At 34.3% G+C, this 23,666-nt stretch overlaps 1 protein-coding gene across 2 annotated transcripts; it reads right to left on the reverse strand.

The window, feature by feature from the left end:
* Nucleotides 1-19,991: 19,991 nt before the first annotated feature.
* LOC149540449 (mitochondrial import inner membrane translocase subunit TIM8-like) lies at nucleotides 19,992-23,666 on the reverse strand (the record flags this gene model as incomplete). 2 transcript variants are annotated; one of them, XM_089801554.1, is given in 3 exon segments in its annotated part: nucleotides 19,992-20,316; nucleotides 20,899-20,970; nucleotides 23,577-23,666. In XM_089801554.1, coding segments are annotated over 3 exon segments (320 nt in total), but the record flags the coding sequence as incomplete, so codon positions are not given.

Consider the following 23,666-nt stretch of genomic DNA (forward strand, 5'->3'; position numbering starts at 1 on the left):
GATATCTCGTTTGCAAAAAATAGAGTCCATATGCTCAAGATATGAGCAAAAATGTGAAGACATGTCCAAACAGAACTTAAAGAGGTGATAGAATATGTTGATCTAGTGATGACATGGCACTGACATCAACAAGTGACGAGCATAAAATTGACGTTCATATGGTTGTTGAAGCAAAAAAAAGTCTAAAAAATGACCCTTTCCAAAAAAAAATATCTAGCCACCATAAACATGTGTTGGGAAAAGGGTCAATGCCGGAAAAAAAATTCGGTGGCAATTTTGTTTACATAGCATATAGCATATGTGTTTAAAAGAACACAAAAAAAGTTCCCATGTGCTCCAAAATTTAATATGTGCACCATGAACTTTGAAATCAGGCACAAAAAATGAGAACGCCAAGACCAAATTGCTATGGGAATGGTCAAAACTGCCAAACAATTAATGAACCAACATATCTAGTTGCATACTTGATATAGGTTTGGTGATGTGGAACATGGGGCCCAGACACACATAGAACCTGCGGACCCAAAAATGTTGAGCAACCTGCTCCAAAAACGGTTAGCACCACTTGGCAATAGGATTGTGTAGGATGGTGGGTGTGCTTCAAACTGCAAGCTCGAGGTGTATGCATGAAGAAAGAGTTTTTCCCATTACACAAAAGTATGGGCTCTATGACTGAGATGCATGGTAGAGGGTACCACAATCTACGTCGATGTCACATAGAAGGGCTATTGAGAAAGATACACACCTTAAAAGGTGCCTCAAACATTTCCTCAAACAAACCTTTGAAAAATGCCCTTAAACTCTAAAACTGTCAAAGTAACCAATCTGTTGTTTAATATGGAAAACTAGTTATTAAGGAAAAGTTACTTCTCAACTGCATAAAACAACCAATTGCTAAAATGTGTGCTCCAAAAAGTGCCAAGGATGAAGAGAGGGTTGATAGTGAAATAGTTTGACCAGGCCCAAAACTTGGTGCCAAAATAAGAGTGTTGGTTCCCAAATGAGCCAGCAAATAGGGCCCTCTGATGAGTTGAGGTGGTGTCTCCAAACATGGATGTACAGTACATATTCCTCACCCTCTTGGGCATCTAGTTCAGCCTTATGAATGGTGGCCTCATCTTCTCCTCATGGACTTAGTATGTGTTGGTGATCCCATGAGCAATCATAGCACCTACAGCTCCAACAGCGACAAGGATGGCATCAATGAGCAGGCAGAGTCCATGGTGAGGGTACGAGGTGGGCACTCGAGCCAAAACCACCAAAGTGTCTGCTGACTTGGAGAGGAGTCCTAAGACTACCAACAATTCCACCATTCAAACCTCACATCATTTGGATAAAATAAAGTCATCCTTGCATAAAAGACATGCATTATATGTACAGGTCACCTCCAAAAAGAAGAACAACAACTCCAAAAAAATTGCGCCAAAAATTATGCACAAAATCAGAGATCATGCACGTGACACGAGAATCATGGTTGATATAGAAAAGACACGTCATAAAATAAGAATTGTCAATCAACATGTGTAGAAATATGAGAAAAACCCTAAAAATGTGCCCACTAAGAACTCCACCAAGCATGAAGCATACGAACAGGTAGAGATTTTAGGCATTTGCATTGCTAACGTGGATAAGGCGCCATTCAAGGCAGAACCTTCACAAGAGTTCATTAGGCATGGCACCAAAAAATGCACAAGCCACAAAAATACATGTGCTTGTAATAAAAAATACTGTCATAACAATTTTTCTAAATTTAAAAAAACATTATTGTCTCGATTTGTGTGCTCGGGTCAATACAACCTAGGTGCAAAAAAAAATTGCCTTAGATTTCAAAAGAGGCCAAATTAGACATATTTTATATGGAAATGGGGTTATTCGAGCACTCCAAGCTCAACGATGATGTTTTCTTTATCTAAAAGTGCCTTGAAAATCAGTGACTCCCCCCCACAACCCCAAAAAAAAAAAAAAAAAATTGTTGAAGGCTCATATCTGAAAATCGATGTCAAATCTTTCACAAACAAAACAGGGGCATGAAGATCTGAAGCTCTAATACCATGTTGAATTTGATGAAAAATAACCCCATAGCTCCCAAAAATCACCTGCATGCAAACACCCATCACAGAAGAGAGAAGAAAAAAGATTTGGAGGCTAGAATTGCCAAATCCATAGATGAGACATTCTTGATGAACAAAAAAAAAAAAAAATGTTATTATCAAAAGTGAATTGGTTAATAATTACAAAGAGAAATTGTCCTTATAAAGGAGATTGAAACCCTAAAAAGACCTACCCTAGGTTGCATAATAATAATTAATAAAAGAATTAATTATTAGATGCCTAAAGTTTAGCTTAAGCAAACTAGAGTTGATTAGAAAATATCTAATTACTCTAACATCTTCATCTTTCTTGAAGTATAATTTTTCCCATGAGGTTTTCTTTATTTCTCCACCTTAGAGAGATTTGGTTGTGATTGTGCACCTCATCAAGCCATATTGTTAGAACCCAAGTTTTATTTCTTCTTTTTTATTTCATTTTCTTTTTATGTGTTATTTATAGTTGCATTGTTGCTCATCTTGGGGGGTGTTAGATTAAAGGTTATTTACCTTTTCTTCCTTCTTAAGATTTCCATTTATGCATATTTGACATTTAATAATTGTTTATATTATTAAATGTCTTTTCTCCTTTGAGGTTGTATGATCTCCTTTTATAAGGATTTTCTCTCTCTTTCATTTTGTATCTTGAGAACTCTTTCTCATTATGAGAAAACTTCTCATTGTTATTCTTTGAAATATATTTCTTTCTTTTTTATAATAACTCCTTTCTTTTGGCTTCACTCTTCCTTGTAACAAGTTATTTGTTTGTAGTTGATCATTTGGGTTCTATGAATTCGGTTTTCTTAACTTCTACAGGGTATTAGATCTATGTAGTTTTTAAAGTATCATATCTATATTCTTACATAGGTTGTGTGCAGATTATTTGAAATTCAACACATGTAGGCTTGGAAAAATTGAGCCTTTTCCAAGCCTAAGGAAAAGAATTAAAAAAACAAAATGGTCTTCATAACCCATGTGGGTTATAAAGAATTATGTTTTTAAAAACTTATAGACAATGTTTTATTCAAACAATAAAAACCATGGACAGTGACTTTAAGGGTGCAAAAAAGGACTTGTGTCATTTTAAAATGGAAGCACCTGTGATTTAAGACCTTTTGGCACCCATCAATAGTGATCTCTTAGACCACGGATGAATGAGTGCTCAATGTAATATTTCTCCCATTCCTTTCCATTTTTTTTATTTTGCATGCACATCCTCCTATGTCTTCTAGATCTCTCTCAAATCCCTTCCTCATGAATAGGTCAACCTCTTCCCCAAGGATTTGGGAGCACAGGGGCTGAAGTGCCTTGAGGTTTTCAATTATTTAATTTTGGTTCCTAGTCGGCTTGTATTATTTTCCCACTCAAAAAATGGTATAAAAGAAGGCTTGGATTCCCCATTTTCACAACTAAACCATTAGAGACATTCATGATACAATCTAAGTGCAAGATCAAGGCATCCAATCATTCGAACAAGGAAGTTTTCACCAAGAATTCAAGGCTTTCAAGGTTTCGAGGATTCTTTGTGAGCTTTTCCTCTTCAAGATCTAGCATTTATTGTCCATCAAAGGATGAGATCTACATTGATGTCTTCATCATCTTATTCATTGATGCACATTTACATTCATGGATCCATGATGTGGTTTTGATAAATCAATTACAGTTGTGGATATATCCTGCATACTAAATTCAACATCTATAAGGCAAAATCCTTATTGATAAGGATTTTCACAAGCAAGGTGAATTTCTATATTTATCTTGTTTCCTTTACATATATTTATATTTCAATTCAATTTTGATTTCTCAGTCTAGGGCTTGACCAAGGCAAACCCTCATCCACCCAAAAAAATAAATCTGAATTTATTGTGCTTAGAAACAATTTACTAAATTTATGGTTGTGAATCTAGAAATAACTTTCTAAAAGCTTCCAAAAAAACTTGTTTCAACCTAGTTATACTACCCCAAGAAGATGATGACCTAGTGGAACAACATCTAGACATCCTGCAAGTTGACCTATTCGAGAGACTTTGACAGAGAACAAATTTTGGGTTTTTCTAGGTTTTTTGTTTCATTCACGGATTTTGCAGTTAAATTTTCAATAGAGAGTCCAGATCTATTATTTTCAAAATAGAAAGTCCAAGGTGAGTCTTGTATCATTCATTTTTATTTTCAGTTGAAACCTAATTACATATCTAAATTTGGTTTTTTGCTTATATCTTGTATCTAGAATTACATTCCACATCTTAATCAATTAGTTCAATTTGCATTTACATTTACAAAGAAAATTTAGGGATAGAACAAAATTGGATTCTACCATCATTCTCCTAACCTCTGTCATATGTGGGCAACAATGGGGAATTTTCTATTACTCTCAACCCTTCAGACAGAGGATGTTTAGAAGGCATAATCTTTCTAAAGAAGGTGGATGTAATCCCACATCTAAGGCTCCTAGCTGATGGAAAATATAAGGAGGATCTTATATATGATAGGAACCCTATTGATAATACCATGGACAATTCTATGCAGATTCCTCCTCGATCATTCTCAGTGAGGGATCAAAATCAAAATAATCAACCAGAATTCTCTCCTAGATGTCCACCTAAAGAAAATTGTTCCACATCTAATAGTAGAAGCTCCTCTTGCGAATGGTTGAGTATTGAAGAGAAAGAATCCCTCTGTGAGAAATTGGTAATAAGGTGAGATAGATAAGATAAGATTAGACAATATTATTAATGTCCAAAAAAAGACCAAAATGAGGGCCTATGGGATTGGAAGCTTACATCAAGAAAATAGCAGATAAACGAAGCACCAAATAGTGACCACAAAAGAACAAGAACAATAAACAAAGAAGAAGAAAGCAAGAGACATCACGAGAAAGATTAGCTATCCATCCTCAGAGAAAAATTCCAAAAGTGACTTATCAGTGCGGCTACTAGAGGCCCTGTGATGAAATTGAGTGCTATGAGAGGAGTGTCACTGGCGAAGAGGTCCCCTATATGGTCTCACAGATGTGTAATGGCTCGTATTAGGGAGACTATATAGATGCTTCATACCCTGAATCAGAGTTAAAGGTGAGAAGAAGGTCATAATAAGTTGTGTCTGGGCTTGACTCCTAAGAAATGAAAACTGTAAAGTATGATCATGAAGCTGCAAGGACTCACAAAGATAGAGTGCAATGCAATACTGATTGGTGTACTTGAAAAATCTAAGAGGGATCTACAATCTCTAAATAGATAGTAAAATCTCTCTCTAATCTTGTAGTATACGAGGCATCTAAAAAGAAAATGAGTCTCAGATTCTACCTCATCTAAGGTACAAAGTGTGCACACCCGATCCTCTCTAGCAATATGGTGTTCAACCTGGATCCAGAGCCTATGTGAGCCCACCTCGAAGGAGCTAAGGGAGATACACAGGGCATGTGTCTAGTATTTTTGTAAGTACTCAAGGTGAAAAACTATCCCATCTTGAATATCTAAGAAGTGCTTGGCGTAGAAAGCCATACTCAGACGTAGTCCCCCTCGAGGATCCACCCAAGTTCGTATGATATACTACCTATAAATGTCAAGTCTGACATGCCTATTCAACTCCTTTCGAGAGGGGAGTAGATGAGCAATAGCATCTAATGAGAACTAGTATGGAGGGAGACGATTGATGTCAATCCTAACTGAACTCAGCTAGATAGTAGCTTGAGCATACCAACAACGGGCTCTAGTAGTTGGATCAGTGTCTATAATAGCAACTGAGGAATAGTAGGCTAAGTAAGGGTATCTTTTTTGGCTTTCAAAAGATTCTATAGAACCACAAATATGGTGGAGAAACCAGATCAGGTCAAAAAAGGTTGCAAGCCTAAACAGGTGAGCTCCAAACTCAACCAAAATAATATTATCGAGGGTAGATTTGTCACATTTGATAATCCGACGGAGGAGCAAAGTCTGGGTACGCTTGATCATGGTCCAATCCAAGTCTAAAAGGGAAGGACCCCAAACCACGGCACCATAGAGCACTGTGGGTCTTACTAAAGAATCTAGGAGGAATAGCTTAGATGATGTGTCCTGAAAATGGTGTTTGAAGCACTATCTCTCAAGCATGGCAAGGGAACCCAACCCTTTACTAATTTGAGGCTGAATGGTTAGTCTCAAGCTAAAATGAGATCCAAAAAACTTAACCCCAAGGTATGTGTAAGATGATGTAATCTCAACTTCCTAACCTTGGAAATGAAAATGAAGATGTGAGGTCTTCAAATCGTTGAAGACCATAACATGAGTCTTCTCAAGGTTCACGACCAGCTGTCTCATGTCACAAAAAGATGCAAGTCTATCCAAAATCCTTTGAAGCCCTTCAAGAGAAGAGACAAGAAGAACCACATCATCAGCAAAGAGAAGGATGGAGATCAATACCTAGTGTAGATGACAACCATCACCTAGAAGCAAGGAGTCACTAAGAAAAGCCTCGAGCTGATCAATGTAGATCTCGAACAAGATGGGCGAGAGAGGGCAGCCTTGCTTCACACCAATGGTGCTCTGGATAGGGTCGAAGAAGCCCTCTGTGGTCCTGAGTTTACCACTCACTGTCTCATATAACCTCATGATAGTTGTCAGTAAGATCTCAGAAATACCAATATCTCTCAATCTCTAAGAAAAGGGCCACTCTAGGGATGGAATCAAAAGCCTTATGAAAATCCACAAACCAACAGTAGAATTTCTTCGAGTGGTGTCAAGCCTTCTTAATAATAGCCCATAGTGTAAAGATATGATCCATGGTTTGGTAGTCTTCCTTGAATCCTGCTTGATCCTTAGCCTTGTAATTCCTCTTGTCGAGCTCACTAGATAAAATAGTATTTAATGTTGTAACATAAAGTTTGGCAAATGTATACCCAATCATGATGGTCCTATAGTTTCTAGGATCAAAGGTTAGCCTGGACTTATGGATCAGGTGAATAACGTGTCTTGATCAAGATTCTAGAAAACCAAAATAAACCACACTATTAAAGAGTGTAGAGAGATAAGGGCCTAGGATTGTGGTGTTGAGCTTGAAGACCTCAACCTGAAAACCCTTCTCATTAGTTGTCTTATTGCATCTCATAAGTCTAATGGCCTCATAAATACTGGAGGTGGAGAATAAGTGATAATGGGGGAGTGAGCTGACCCAAGATATCATACAATGTGGAGACATGAGACGCAAGGAGGTGAAGGTCAAGGGTGGATTGGGGTTGGGTATTCTGGGGGAACATGATGCGCCAGAACAACTTGGGATACTAAATAAGAATTTCACAGAGGGATTTGCCCTATGAAGCAATAAATAATCACTTCTTATGGTGAAGAAAGCATTTGTAGGAGAGTTGTAAATTGGTGAAAGAGGGGGAATGAGCATCAAAAGCCAAGCGTAAAGAGCGGTGGAAGCTGTTACATGTCTCATCAAACCACTAGTTCATGGGACAAGTATTTTGTCGAACGGATCTAGTAGTGCTAGGAATGGACCGGTGAGGTATAGAGAGGAGAGTCAAGTCCCAAATTGTGGTAGCTAGTGAATGAAACATGGTAGAACCCTGACTATGATTGGTGAAGCTAGCAGGGCAGAGGAATCTTCTCAAATGGAAAATGAAGAGGTCTTGATCACTATCCTCAAAACAGAAATGGGTAAGGGGTTGGTTTTGTGGAGGATCTTATCAACACTTTTACAAAGCATGTGGTAAAAGATGGTCTAGATCACCACAAGAAGGTTCTTATAAATCAAATGCTTTCCCTAGGAGGGGAAAGCTGTACTATGGATAACCTTTATGCATATATCTTTTTGAATTAGAAGAATTAAACAAATCAAGAAGCATCAAACAATTAGATGTTCCTCCCTTCGCCCTTAACTTGGACAGAGTAACTTAAAAATGGGCAAGGAAATCACTAAATGAACTAAGATCTCAGGTTGCCAAAGCTCAAGGATAGAAAAAAAAAATAACTAATCTCTTTGAAGCAGGGAAGGGGAAGAGCCTTCCCAAGGGACAATGTTAGTCCTAACCTAGAATGTTAGGGGCCTCAATGCCCCTAACAAACAACACCTCCTAAATTTTTGTCTTAATAAATACAACTAGGTGTAACTATTATTCAAGAAATTAAAAAGAGTTCAAAAGAATTAACTAATTTCAAAAATAAATTAGGTTTTAGAAGTATCTAGCGGAGCCTGACAATAAGGGCTTCAGGGGTTACAGTCTTCATCTGTAACCCCCATGATATTTGTATCCCCCCATTCATGTAGAAAAATAGTGGATAATTGTTGAGCTTAAGGATCTTAATAAGATTCTAGTTTTTTCAATGATCAGCTTATGGCACTACTTCTACATCTGACAAGAGGAAGTTATGGTTGTATATAGGGGAATATACAAGCTCTCAATCATTTCTAAATTATAGGAGGAGATTTCAATGCTATAACCTCTTCTTCATAAAAAAGAGGAGGATAGACAAAATTACCTCAAACCTTCATATATTTTAAACACTAGATCAATATTGATGCCTTGATGGAAGTTACCTCTGCACACAACTCTCTAACTTGGAATAACATAGGGAAAAGTTTTAGTCAAATAGCATAAAACTTGGGCAATTCCTTTACTTTGCAATTTTCCTGACCAAATTTCCCACCTTAGCTCAGAAACTTTACCATTTTGAGGATCTAGTCATTCTCTAGTTCTACTTAAGATGAATATGGAAGAGGTCCTAATTATAAACCCTTTTAAATTCAAACAAATGTAGTTTTTAGACTCCTCTCTTTTATGCTTGTTGGAAATCAGGTGGAAGAAAGTAGATGTCTCGAGGTGCAAAATGCACAAGGTGCTACAAAAATTAAAAGTCATTAAAATTAGCTCATACATTGGAATAAAATCAAGTTTTTTGACATCTTTGATCAAAAAAGGGAATTGGAAGCAAAACTAGAACAAGTAAACATATAATTCATGGCAGTAGGCATGAAGGAATAACACTATACTCGTGAAAAAACTCAAGTTTGTTGCTATCATCCCTAGGGTAGGTTTCTCACCTATACCACAATAATCTTGTAATTATGTGAATGATCTCCTTTGTGATCTTGTGTGCTTTATTCAACTATAGAAATTGCTTGTGTACTCTACTTACCACATACCAAATCTTCTCATGATGAAAATTGTTTGGTATATCAACTACATATGCTAGATCCTATATCCTCAGATGTGTGTTCTTGTCTTTCAACACATTCTCATAGTACTTTAATTTTTTTGTTAATGTCATCTACGACTAGTTCCTCAAGTTTATAATAAATATATGATCAAATGTCTACAACCAATAGTACTCGAAAGGGTATTTAAAGACAAGGCTTCCATCATGTCATTCTCGCTTTCCTTCATTGGATGAAATTTGAATACAAGTCAATACTTTTCAAAACATCAATCAGAATAGAGGTATCTAGAACATGTGTCATGATTTAATATAGAAATTCTATCATAACCCAGAGAAATGCCTCAAGGTTCACCAATTAGGGTCTTTGAATATGATTACAATTTTCAGTTCACAATCCACAATCTATACAATATCGATTACCTTTTTCATGTTTAATAGCTTCACAAGTGTACTTAAGAAAGAAAAGTGACAACTAAGCACACTTTACTCATATATCCTTTAAAAATAGTTGTTATTATTTTCCTAATGGTAAATAGTACTTTCTATCAGTAACACTATCCAATCATTACACTTTATTAAGTCTTTGGTCGGTTGAGGTAATGTAACAAAATCTTAAAGTCATTCCCTTATGTGCATATATATAACCTCAACAATTTATCATATGTATCAAAAATACCAATTTGAATCAGTCTCTGCTCTTGTTTCTAGAGGAACGGTAAAAGGCTTTTCTTTTATGTGCTCCCCCTAAGTCAGACATAGACTTAGTGTGATGATGAACCCTCTACCCTAGAGAATAGTGACTTGCTCTCAGATGTCTTGACTTCTTTCTTGTTTTCTTCTTTCTTTACCCATGTCTTATTCATCTCACTTCTAAGTGTCTCAATTATTGAAGTTGAGGAAAGCTCAATCCACAACTCCCAAGAATCCCATGCATGCAAATACCCATCATAGAAAGAGAAAAGTAAAGCTATGGATGTTTCAATTCAGATATTCATTAAGGATGAGACATTCTTGATGTGAAAAAGAGAAATTAGAACTATACATTGAATGTCATAATTACAAAGAAGATAAATCCTTATAAAAGGGGATCAAAACCCTAAAAATAACTAACATAGGTTACATTATAATAATGAATAAAAGAACTAAATATTATATGTTAATTGTTTAGCTCAAGTAAAATGGAGAGTATAACTTAATAATTCAATCAATATGATTTGCTTAATAAGTAAATACCTTATTATTCTAGCACCCTCTCTTAAGATAAACATAGGGAGTAGCTAAAAAACTAGAGACTACTACTAAAAGAAAATTTGGGTCCTGACAACAAGGTCTGATGAGGTACCCAATCACATCCAAATCTCTATAAAGTGGAGAAATGGAGAAAATAATATGGGAAAACCCTACTCCAAGAAAAGATGGAAAGAATGTTGAAATACTAGTGAAGGATTGCAAAAGCCTCCAACATAGAGAATGTTTGAGCAAATAGGAACAAAAGAATGATCATCAAATACACTACTAAAGCACGAAGAAGTTGCAAAGCTCTCTCAAAAAGTAACTACTTATCTGAAGAACATCCACCAAAATAGAACTTGATCGGGTAGAGAAGACTAAGTCTGAAGAGATGATTAATCAAAGATGGAAGATATTCTCAAAGCCTCGAGAATAGGAATTAAAGAGTGTTTGTATGGTAAATGATCCATCTCACCGAAATGCATCAGTACCCAGCCATTGCATCTGCCTAGTACATAGGAACAAATACTAAATATATAACTCACTCTATTGAACCAATAAAGCATTAGAACCAATAGAACCCCTTTATAATTTTGAGAGGTAAGACAACTACACTAAAATTGAATACATAAACTCTTTTAAAATGAAGAATCAAGAACGTCAAGAATGGAAAAGAAGCATGAACACCTATAAAGGTAGGTGTCATCAAAACATCATGAGGCTAATGTCATGTAAGGAACACACACTTGATAAAGGAATATGACAAAAATAGCCAACATGAGCCCCCTCATGGAACTTTATAATATAGTGTGAGTACAACAAGACACAAAGATGTGTAAGATTTTAAAATGCAATAAAGTGGCACTTTAATTCAATGTGTTTGAAGAAAAAAAAGCTACAAAAGATGTTAACAAAAATCAAAAGAGACATAAGATTGGTACAATAGAAGGTACAACACAAGACGAATCATCCTATGCAAAAAAAAAATCCTTGGACCTTAAACAACTGAGATATCTGCTAGAGTGCAAAATGTCAAAAAAACTAAATAGAATGTACCTAGAGAAGAATTTGGAAAAATAACCAGCATCACTAGAAAGATCACAAAAAAAGCTTTCCAACACTATTAAATCCTACCAGAAATGGAGCTCAAACGCTCAAAATGTGTCTCTCATAATACAAAAAGAACTCTTGAATTTGATAGTGACAAAAGTCATTAAAAATGCATCAAAGATGAAAAATATGTACACCACTATGACGAGATTGAAACCAGCTTTTCGATGATAACTTGTTTGCAAAAACCAAAGACTATAAGCTTGAGATATGAGAAAAAAATTGAAGGTAGGTCCAAACAAAGATAGAAGGGCTAATAGGAATGTTGATACAGTGCTGAAGTCAGTAGATGACAAGCCCAAATTTGTGGTCAAATGGTCATCGAGGCAAAAAAAATGTCAGAAAAAAAATAACATTTGTTTGAAGAAAAAAAATCTCTACCGAAAACATGAAAACAAAGCCAGAAAAAAAATTTGTGGCAAAATAAATGCATGTGTCAAAAAATATGTATGGGGCCCAAAATATTTTTAAAAACCATTCATATGCATTTATTTTTTTTAAAAAAGTGAAAAAACCATTTAAATTTTGCAAACCGCCCATAAAAGGGCCAGAAACCCTTGTCTCAAAAGATGAAACCACGAAGATGCCCAATAAACACTACAAAACCACCTGCAAGAACCATGAAATAAGTCCAAAACCTGGTCTAAGTGAAAAAATTGGCTACAAAGAAACGAAAACTGCCAAAACATGTGGCAAGCATTAAAAGCCCAAATTTGAGTCCATCATGGAGTTGCATGGACAGGTCGTATATGGCCCAAAGCACCCTGTGGTGGGGGCATGTGGAGCGAAGGATCTTAACGGAGGCAAGAGGGTCACATGGCCCTGCGCCAAGCAAGGACTAGCCCACATGGAGAAAAGGAGGCTTGCATGCACTCTAAAAGAGCTTGGGTTGTGTTAGAGGGCCCACATTAGACTTCGAAGGCATGAAGCTATGTGCAAAATGGAGAGGTGTTGGGTGGTTGGTGGGTGGGGCCCAATGAGGGTTGTACAGGGATCACTGCGAGAATTGAAAACATGCACAAACAACTGATAAGGACATGTTCTCTACTCTTTTAAAACCAACATTCCCCTTGAATTTCTTTTAATTTTAAAAATCACAATGCCTTTTTCGCAAAAGCATGCGTCTTTTTTCAAAGGCATGTAAATTTTTTAATAAAAAATAATTCCTACACTAATGTTTTCAAAAAAAATGATAATAATAAAATTCACCTCGAAAATTGTGCTCATGTCGTACGACCTAGATGCAAAAAAAAAGTTTGACAAATTACAACTTTTGTCCAAAATGAACAAATTTGAAAGTGGGGGGCTTTTGGGCTCTCTAAGCTCAACAATGATGTTTGTTTCGGCTCAAAGTGACCAGAAACAACAATACCAACAAAAAAAAAATAACAAATCCAATAAAAAATCCTCTTAAAACACATATCTAAAAACCAAGGTAAAACCTCTCATGAAGAGAATAGGGGTATAAAATTTTGAAGCTCTAATACCATGTTGAATTTGAGGAAAGCTCAACCCACAACTCCCAAGAGTCATTTGTATGCAAAAACTTGTCATAGGAAGAGAGAAGCAAAGCTATGGAGGCTTGAATTCAGAGATCCATGAAAGAGGAGACATTCTTGATGTGAAAAAGGGGATTCAATTGTGTATTGAATGTCATGATTACAAAGAGAGATCAATATGTATAAAAGGAGATCAAAACCCTAAGGTAACTAGCCTAGGTTACATTACAATAATTAATAAAAGAAATATCATGTGGCTAATATTTAGCTTAAGTAAAATAGAGATAACAAGTGATTTAATGATTTAATTAATAATAACATACCTTATTACTCTAACATCAACATCAACTACTTTCTTTCATTTCTTGTCTTCTAACTAGTTAGATTGATTATTGAACTTGCAAGATGGTCAATCTTGTGACAAACAAAATATGTCATATTAGTTGACTTCCAAGGTCCAACATTTCCACTTTGAGTTCTCATCCTGCAATTTATAGTCAAATATCAATAGTTTCTACATACTGGACAACTAGCATTGAACCAGCACTCCCTTCGATAAGTATTCACTTGTTGAACTAGTGACCTAGGAGCATTCACCTTAGACCCTAATTCTTCATCGTAGTGACCATAATTTTTACATGTATAACAATAACCATCAAATCTACCACCACTAGATCTACTGTCAATAATAGATCTACATTCATATGTGATATGACCAAATCTGAGATGGTGGGTGAATCAGTGCTTTCAAGTAGACTATTGATTCAACCACCGATCTTAACTAACCTCAAAAGTAATTTTCAAAACACACATCATATAACTATTGAAATGAAATAGAAATAAATAGCATCAAGCAACCACACATGCAACACACATAACACAATGACTTATGTGTGTGACAACCCTAAGCTAGAGGGAGAAAACTATGATGGGAATGACACATGCAAGCTCTTTGTTGCAGTAAAATAGTTTGCTTTGTTAGGAGTTACAAAAACTCTTTCTTGGGGCTTACCCTATTAAGAGTTATTTGCAAAATTGTTAGGAGTACAATAGAGATATGCTAGGATGTACCTCACTAGAGAATTCGGAACTCCTCCTAAGAATCCACACCATTAAAGGATTTACAAGAAATGACCTATTAGAGTCCACCCAATTAAGAGATTTCCCTTATTGCAAGTGTTAGGGAATAACATATTGAATGATCTGGAAGTAGCATTGCTTGCCTATTACTCAAATATGTTATATCCCCTCTAATATTGTTCACTACTCAATATGAGCTTCAAACTTTGATCACAACCTCTCTAATCACAAAATTGTTCTACCAAAATCACCTCATTCCATTCTCCTTTGAATAGGAAGTGTTATACAAATAAATAGTTCTTATGTTTAATCATTGTCATCCATTCAAATTGCAAACTAGTCATGCAAACACCATATGCAATTCAGGTGTCCTAATGTTTCTAATACATTTTCTATTACTGCCTTGATTAACAATAGGGGTTTCATGAGATATTTCCAAGAATAGTCAAAACATGTTTGACCTTATCTAACCTCTTTTGGAATCTTCTCTTCACACATGTTTTAACCGCACAACTTCCACCTCAACACATCCTCAACTAATCAAGACATTTCATCATACCTTCTAATCTCACCACATTAATCTTATCAATTGCCAAATCAATGATTTGTCATTGGTAACTCAAGAACATGAGCTATATATCTTGCAATACCTTCTGACACTTAAAAACTTGTCATTGTTGTGTCTTATGATCACCAATGGCCATTATACATCATGTAGAATCCTCTCCTATGACCACTATGTTACCATGAATGTTAATTCCTTTGGGGAAGTATCCTAAGCATTGGAGAGCATGCGGTAGTACTGACATATTGCATTCATGATGATGTTTGTCATTGATGTCAACATAACAGTATTTCTATGAAGACTAGCAGAAGTAGCAGACAGAGATCATGGTTGTATGGATAGAGGTATTACAATTAGATAACATGAAGTTAGGGATGTGTTCCTCATAGTGTCTTGATAGAAAGGTTAATTACATGTAACCTAAGTCGAAGAGATATGGAAGTTATACATGATTTACAAAGAGCAATGGAGAAATAGAGTACTTAAGACGCAATTTCTGATGATTGCATTATATATTCTAACAAAGATATAATTTGGATATGCAAAGTTAGACAGTGGTAGAAGACAATCCGCTAATGCCGTCACTAAGTGCGCAAGTCTTGATGCAGCACGTGTGAGAAGTTGTGGAGACTGTGAGCCAACAGTGCTATGTGCTTGAGAAATAATCAATTATCTTACTGTGGTCCTATTATAATTAACTGGAAAAGCCTCAAGGCCAACTCAAGGAATTGTTTTGAGGACTTGGTATAAAAGAAAGTGTTTTCCTTGTTTGAAAGTGTGTAGAATGCCAAGTGTTCAAGGAATGTGAACAGGAGAAGATTATGTGGTAAATACGAGTAAGCAATCCAAGGGATTATTAAATGCAAAGTTTGCGATTTGGTATCGATATTAGAAGGAATAGATGTCTGGATGACAGGACGGAAAAAGCAAAAGGAACAATGCAGTTTAATTCTATCATTCTGCAAGGAATAATACATAAATCATTTGGATAGTGAGTTCATTGGTCTTGCCCCTGAAGTTGTTTGGGTAGGGGGTCCATTTGCCTTCTACAACTCTTAACAGGGTTGGCACAACTCCTAACACGGTTGGAATCTCTTAACAGGGATTCAAAGTCTCCTAGTAGGGACTAAGATGTATTGGATGTACTTCATAGATTCCTAATAGGGTCCATCCTCTAACAAGGAATATTTATATATGTACATCATCTTGTGGGGATGGTGTTTTCCCTCTGATCAAGGGTTTCCCTAGTTAACATATCTGGTGTTATTATGCACAAGTATCTTGTTGTGGTTTCTAATCATATTGCTCATATGGTTAATAATTGTGATGATAGTTGGATAATTGATTCACACCCCCATCCCCCCCACCCTCTGTTATATTGGTGGGCTATATATTAACACACTCCACTTGATTCACATTACATCGTGATAACTACTGAAATATCTAACTAGCAATTGCTCCTCTTACAAACCAATTGTAATTCTTAGTTGATTTCCTACTTAATGATCATTGCCTTAACTAACTGATTGATCCATCCTTGTCTAGTTATTGTGTTGCATAATTTACAACCAAATGTTCCACTACTTTTAACTGCAACTCACAATCCATCACAAGACCAACAATCTTTCCCAGCTCTTATTTCAATGCCTATAATTAGAACCATTGAAAGACATCAAAAAGAGTCTCATGTATCAAGGATCAAGTTGTATTCTTTAGGAAATTTAAGTCATTAATTATTTTCTCCTCCAATTTTGGCACCCAAATTAAAAGATTAAGGCAAAATAGAAATATCGAAGGTTAGTTCCTCTATGAGATATAAATCTTTAAAATATTTCATTCGAGCCCTACTTACACCAATTATTCAAAATTCCAGTGAGGGTAAGTGAAATGTTCCATGAGTTGGGACACTTGTGAACCTTTGAGAATAGTGTATTTCCTCTTCAACCATCTTTCTCATCCGCTTGTTCTTTCATATTTAACTTACTTTGCACCTTTCTATTTCTTACATCTTTCTCCCTTCCTCTCTTTCTTCCTCTAGTAAAATGCACCTTACTATACCATGATTCTCTATATCATAATATTTGTCACCTACATTCAAATTGATACCATCAACCTCATCAATATGGTCACTTTTCTCACCATCATATGGCTTCTTATTCCCTAGTCCTTACACTTTTTTTCCTCCATGTTCATCATTTCAATCAAACAAATAATCCTTGTTAACATTTCAAAATTCACTCACAATAATCTTATACTACTTATCTTTCACATGAAAATTAACCACATCAAAGGAACTAGAAAAATAGATATTGTCTTGCACAACAACTATATTTTTCGATCCAATTGTCAAAAGATTGATCTTCTACACTATGCACACTCTACCTTCTTGACCTCCTAAGGACCATCATCCACTTCTAAAATTTCCTTTTCTTCCACTCCATTTGTCAAACCTTGTCCTTCATTCTCAACCATTGTAATAATTAGGAGATCTTCTTCACTCTCATATGCATTCCAAAAACTTATTGCCCTCCAAAGGACTCCTAGTCACCTCTAAAATTTCCTGAATATTTTTCTCCTCTATTTTCAGCTCTCTTAGTACTCGACCTTGAATTTCCTTATCACGGTCATAATTTTGTTTCCATCCCTTGAGTGCAAAAATTTCCAAAATCCATCCTACTAAAACTTCATGTATGTTTTTCCTCTTCAAAATTTCTTCAAACACTTACCACACACAATATATAATCCAATTTATTATCTTCAATAAAAAACCCACTCTCTTAGTAAATCCAAAAATAACAAGAGCTCTTGGAAGAGCTTGAGTTCTTGCCTTTGCAATTAATGATTCATATTTTAATAAATTAAAAATTCATTTAATCTTTTGACCATATGGATGTAATAGTCAAAGACATACAATGTTTTTGAAAAGAGAAGTTATAAATTTTAACAAATTTAATTTAAATTTTTAATTAATATTTTAAATTTTAGCTTTATAGAATAATGTGGCGACTAGCCTTTGTGCACGAGATTTGAATTAATAGATTTTTAACCAAAAAAAAAATTTTAAATTTAGAATTTTATTACATAAGTTAAATTTAGAAATTAATCGTTTTTAATTTTTTTTAATTAATATATACTTAAGAGTGTGTATATATATATATATATATATAAAGCAATACAACTCTTAATAGCAATAGTATATTTTAATAAAAAATCAAATTTAATAATTTACAATGATTATTGATTTATATAAAACTAATTTTTAAAATATATTAACATTTTTAAACACTATTTTCAAAACTAAAATTGTGATAATTAATATTCATTAGACATTATTTTTGTTGTGGAAGATTAAAACATTACTTTGTTGAAAATCTAATGAACTTGTGACAAATGTGAAAAAGATAAAGTTGTAATTAATAATGAACTATTCACAAATATGGAAAAGATAAAGTTGTAATTAATGAATTCATTAATGCATGTTAAAAAATATTTGTATTTTTGTTGGAGAAAATTGAATTTTCTCCCTAGAAAAATAGACATTAGCCAATTGAAAAAAATAATTTTTGTTTTCATAAATAAATTAAAAAATATACAAGCATATAATTTTGAATATAACTTTAGGAATAGAACAATTGTTCTCTAAAAAATAAATAGATGGGGGTGAAAGAAAAACATTAGTAACTCTCGTTTGCACATTCATTTAACAAAATATGTCATGAACAATTACATATAATATTGAAGTACTAAAGGCATAATTCAAAAAATTTACAAACAAGAGCTCTTACGTAGTATTTAAAATTATGGTTTTAAGAAGAGAAGTTATGATAAATTTTAGCATATTTAATTTAAATTTTTAATTAATATTTTAAATTTTAGTTTTATAGAATAATATGGCAACTAGCCATTGTCTAAAAATATACAACTTAATGTAAATGCATTGTAAAATCACAAGATTTGAATTAATAAATTTTTAACAAAGAAATTTAAATTTTTAAAAATTTTATTACATAAGTTAAATTTAGAAATTAATTGTTTTAAATTTTTTTAATTAATATATACTAAAGTCTATATATATAAAGCAATCCAACTCTTAATAGCAATAATATATTTTAATAAAAAATTAAATTTAATAATTATTGATTTATATAAAACTAATTTTTTAAATAATTTAAAATATATTAACATTTTTAAAAACTATTTTCAAAACTAAAAATTGTTATACTAATATTGGTAAGACATTTTTGTTGTGGAATATAAAAACATGACTTTTTTAAAAATCTAATAAACTTGTGACAAATATGCAAAAAATAAAATTGTAATTATTTTATAAATCTAATGCACTTGTGACAAATATGCAAAAGATAAAGTTGTAATTATTTTATAAATCTAATGCACTTGTGACAAATATGCAAAAGATAAAGTTGTAATTAATAATGAACTTGTCACAAATATGGAAAAGATAAGAGTTGTAATTAATGAATTCATTAATGCATGTTAAAAAATATTGTATTTTTTGAAGTGGGAAAATAAAATAAACCCCACCAAAAATGCAACGGACCAATTAGAAAAAGATAATAAATCAATATAAATTAATTTTAAAATATAAAGTTTGTTGAACTTCAAAACTTAGTATTTTTTTTGGATTGCACAAATTAGCAAAAAGGGGGTAAACAAATACATTAGTACCCTATCTATATATAGGCAGAGACTAAAAATTATTGGAATATTGTGCCTTCAAATCTTCTTGCCTTCCACTTTCTTCCATGCACTCCTCTTTGTAAATCTAAAGGATTCCAACACATCTACTCATTATCACTTTCCCATCTTATTTTTCTCTTGACAACCTACTTAGGACTTTTTCTTTACGCAGTCCTCTTGAACAACTTGCAAGTTCTTTCTCTAACTCTATTTTCGTAAATTGCTACCTCTTATTTTTCTCTTCTTATTTTTCTCTTGACAAACTAATTGTCAGCACTTTTTCTTACAGTCTTGAACAACTTGCAAGTTCTTTCTCTAACTCTATTTTAATCAATTGCTACCTCTTGACATCATAAAAGACCACTTATCTGCCATTTGAATTCACTTTAATTGTCTCTAGAATTCTTTTTATGAAAATGCTTAGAATTCTAAAAAGAATATATCCAAAAATGGAAATCCAATACTTGAGAAGTGAATAAAAACAAGAACCAACTTATTTCTTCAAGAAATTAAAGTCATTAATTATTTTTATTTTTCCAAAATTCACTGGTTTTCAAGTCAATTAAAAGGAAAGACCAGACTGAAATGCCAAAAAGATATTATGATTCTCCAAATATTCTATTGAACCCCATCCTACAGAAATTGTTTAAAAATTCAACAAGTGATCTCAAATTTCCAAAATATTCTATTGAAACCCATCCTGCAATAATTGAGAAAGTTAACATGAAGAAATTTTCAACGTGAAAGTTCTTTTTATGCAAGATTGCTTGTGACCTCAAATTTCCAAAATATTCTACTGAAACCCATCCTACACCAATAATTCAAAAATTTAACATGAAAGTTTTCAAGATTGCTTGTGACCTCCAATGCTCCAACATCGGTTGTATCTCCTTCATTTATAATTCCCAAATCTGTCACATATCACTAAATTAGCCGGCAAAGGATAATTAAAACCAGAATAATTTAGCATTATACACAGTGCTCTTCGCTGCCTATCAATAACCCAGAGTAAGAAAGCCTAAATTTGGTCCTAAATCAATCGATTGAAATATATGTAAGACAATGTTGAGGCCTAGAAACTGTTGATCTAGATTGCACACTTGTATATTATCTGAATGTGTCGCAATGTGAAAAATAAATTACTGGGAACAGATGTCACGTAATATATCCTTTGTTTAGTTTCAGATAATATTTAAAGCTTGTGAGATGATATTGTTTCCCTTTCCACCGAGCCGTTGTCTTTCATTCCTTTTTAATTTCCATACATCCATATCATGTGTAATATAGCCGTGTTTTCTTCCAGATAAGTTATATGAAAACTTATGAGATGCTTTTGTTTCCATTTCAACCAAGCCATTGTATTTCCTTCATTTATAATTTCTATAAATCAATCAGTCAGTCAATTGCAAATGTCTGGCAAAACTATTGTTTTTACCCCAAAATAGTCGAGCATTCTACACGGTGTCCTCCACTGCCTACCAACAAGAGCTCACCTGCCGCTTTTAGTAAGTGCATTCCCTGACTATAGCCGCGTACAAATGCTGCAGAATTAGACTTCCTCTTCCCTGAATAGTACAATCAACCATGAAAAACTGCGTTTCTTGAATCTTGCACTATAGTGATAAACGAACTTACCATAAAGAACAAATACGCGTAAAAAATGAAAAGATGTAAGCCAACTAAAGGCTGTTGTAGTAAATTTGAATGGTTCATAATCCTCCATAAGAAGATATAGTAGGACAATATACAAGTATGCCCGTCTTCAAATAAAAGCAAACAACAGTGTATTCAAATAAATATTTTTAAGTCACAGATGATTCCTACTCTACTATGTTCACTCAAATCAATCATACTTCTTCGAAATAGAACTTAATAAATTTTATGAAAACAAAAACAATAATGTAAAAGAATTTGGTACATAAAAATAATATAATCATCATTCATGTGATGATATACATTAGTAGCATATAATAAGATGTTAATAAAAAGAATAATAGTAGCATATAATAAGATGTTAATAAAAAGAATAATATATAATAATAATGAAAGAAGAAATAAAATATAAATTAATAAAACTAATTAAATAAACATTGGGTAAGATCTAAGGGTGCAACCCTTCAAAATTGAAGACATATAAGGGGGCTATTCAATCTACCCGTCAACCAATATCATCCCTCCGGCATGATATTGAAATTTTGATGTGAGGCAAAGGTGAAATTTATACATTTTTATGACAAACTTGTCGAAGGCTGGGCCTGCTGCATATCAGAGTTTGAAGATAGATATTTTGTGAAGCTATGAATTTTGAGGCATGTAGACATGAGGCCCTAAAACACTGGACCAAGCAGCAATACATGGGAACTGAAAACAGAGTGGTCACGACAGAAATTTGTGGACGTGACTTGTTCAGGGCACAGCTCATTGAGATCATGGGTTTTCTTTACTCAACCATTAGACTTATTAATTTGGACGCAGGCTCCTTTCACTTCAGTGCTCAATACTCTTGTTGCCTTATACCGGTCGCTGGTTCATCATAGTGTGAATTTTACTGCTGACGGACGGCATATTGGTAGCTGCCAGTCTGAGAAGAAGGAATCTCGGATGGTTGTGGTTGGGTGTTCATTTGCTCTTGACCGACTTGTTCAGGGCACAGCTCATTGAGATCATGGGTTTCTTTACTCAATCATTTAACTTCTTATTTTGGACACAAGCTCCTTTCACTTCAGTGCTCAATACTCTTGTTGCCTTGTACTAGTTAGTTGCTGGTCCATCATAGCATGAATTTGACTGCTGAAGAAGGACGTATGGGTAGCTGCCAGCCTGAGAAAAAGGAAAATCGGAAGGTTGTGGTTGGGTGTTCATTTGCTCTTGACTGGCATTGATATTCTCAGTAGGGTTATCACAGGACTCGAGTGAAAAAGTGTTTACATGAAGCGGTTCAGTCAATGGAAAGGGCTAAGCAAAAGATTTTGAAGCTATAAGAAATTTTCTCATTAACTCTGCTATCATGGCCTCCCAAAAATCAAGCTGTCTTATTCAAGCAGTGGAAAGAACATTTAGGGAGAGTTCGAATTACTAAGAAATCTGAAGGAATATTAGGAGTTAATTTTATGCTTGACTCCAGCGAATTCCAATACAACAGCAATGATTTGTCTTGGGGATCCCATATGAAAAGTCTTCAGTGTTTATGAATTGCTGTGAGTGAACTATCTGTTATTGAATATGCAGCCCTAGTAATGCCACATTGTCATTCTTAGAGATGAATTGAGTTAGTTCTGAAATGTTCTGCCTGTTCATCTCATGCAATGAGTATTGCAATTATATTTACAATGTGGATAATAAAAGAAAGGTGTAGCACAAAACCTATGTAACAGCAGTTGTGCAGTGTCTGTGATTGATTGTTAAAGTATGAATGGAGAAGAGACAATAGGAGGAGATTTATTGATTCCTAAACATTTCTGATAAGGAAAAACAGCCAGAAAAAATAATCTTGCAGAGTTGCATATATATCATCAGGCACTGAGAACTGAAATTAGGAATCAACAAACAATTGTGCAGCCATCCTTTCCAAGACCATGATTCTAGGGCAGAATTATAGAAATCCCAAGAGGGGAGATTGCACATACAAATGTTGCATGATTTGACCTCTTCCCTGAATCGTGCAATCAACCATGAATGTCAACTGTGTACCTTGAATCTTGCACTATAGAGAAAGATGCAAAGGTCTATCATTAAAGGACACACGTAACATGAAAAGCTGTCGCTCAACTGAGAAGCATTGCACTAAATTTAAATGGATCGTATTCATAACTAAAAAGCAAAGCATTAACATTCCTCTAAGAATAGAGCTAAAACTATACAAGAGAACATACAAGTATGCTCGTCTCTAAGTTAACATTGTAATCTAATAAAAGTTTCAAATCAGATGGTTTCTTCTCTAATGTGTTCAATCAATCAGATGGATTCTTCTATAATGTGTTCAATCAATCATGATATCACTCAAGCAAAGGTCAACATATTTTAAGCCCAAGCACACTGGTCCAGAAATAATATTTCCAAACACTCATTAATCATCCCATGCTCTGAACCCGCCGCATAATTTGGGCACTCATGTCCATAAAGCGTTGAGCACAATTGACAAGACATGCAGTCTCACTTGAGCTAAACTTACTTCCAGGAGCACCTGTAATGCATTTATCCCAGCAGACATCTGAAAGCTTTCCTACAAGTTCATTCATCATTGCTTTCTGCTTCTCTTGCT

Source organism: Cupressus sempervirens, chromosome 9 (assembly GCF_028749045.1).
Source record: "Cupressus sempervirens isolate cs-2001-9-10 chromosome 9, ASM2874904v1, whole genome shotgun sequence".
In the NCBI taxonomy this organism is placed as follows: domain Eukaryota; kingdom Viridiplantae; phylum Streptophyta; class Pinopsida; order Cupressales; family Cupressaceae; genus Cupressus; species Cupressus sempervirens.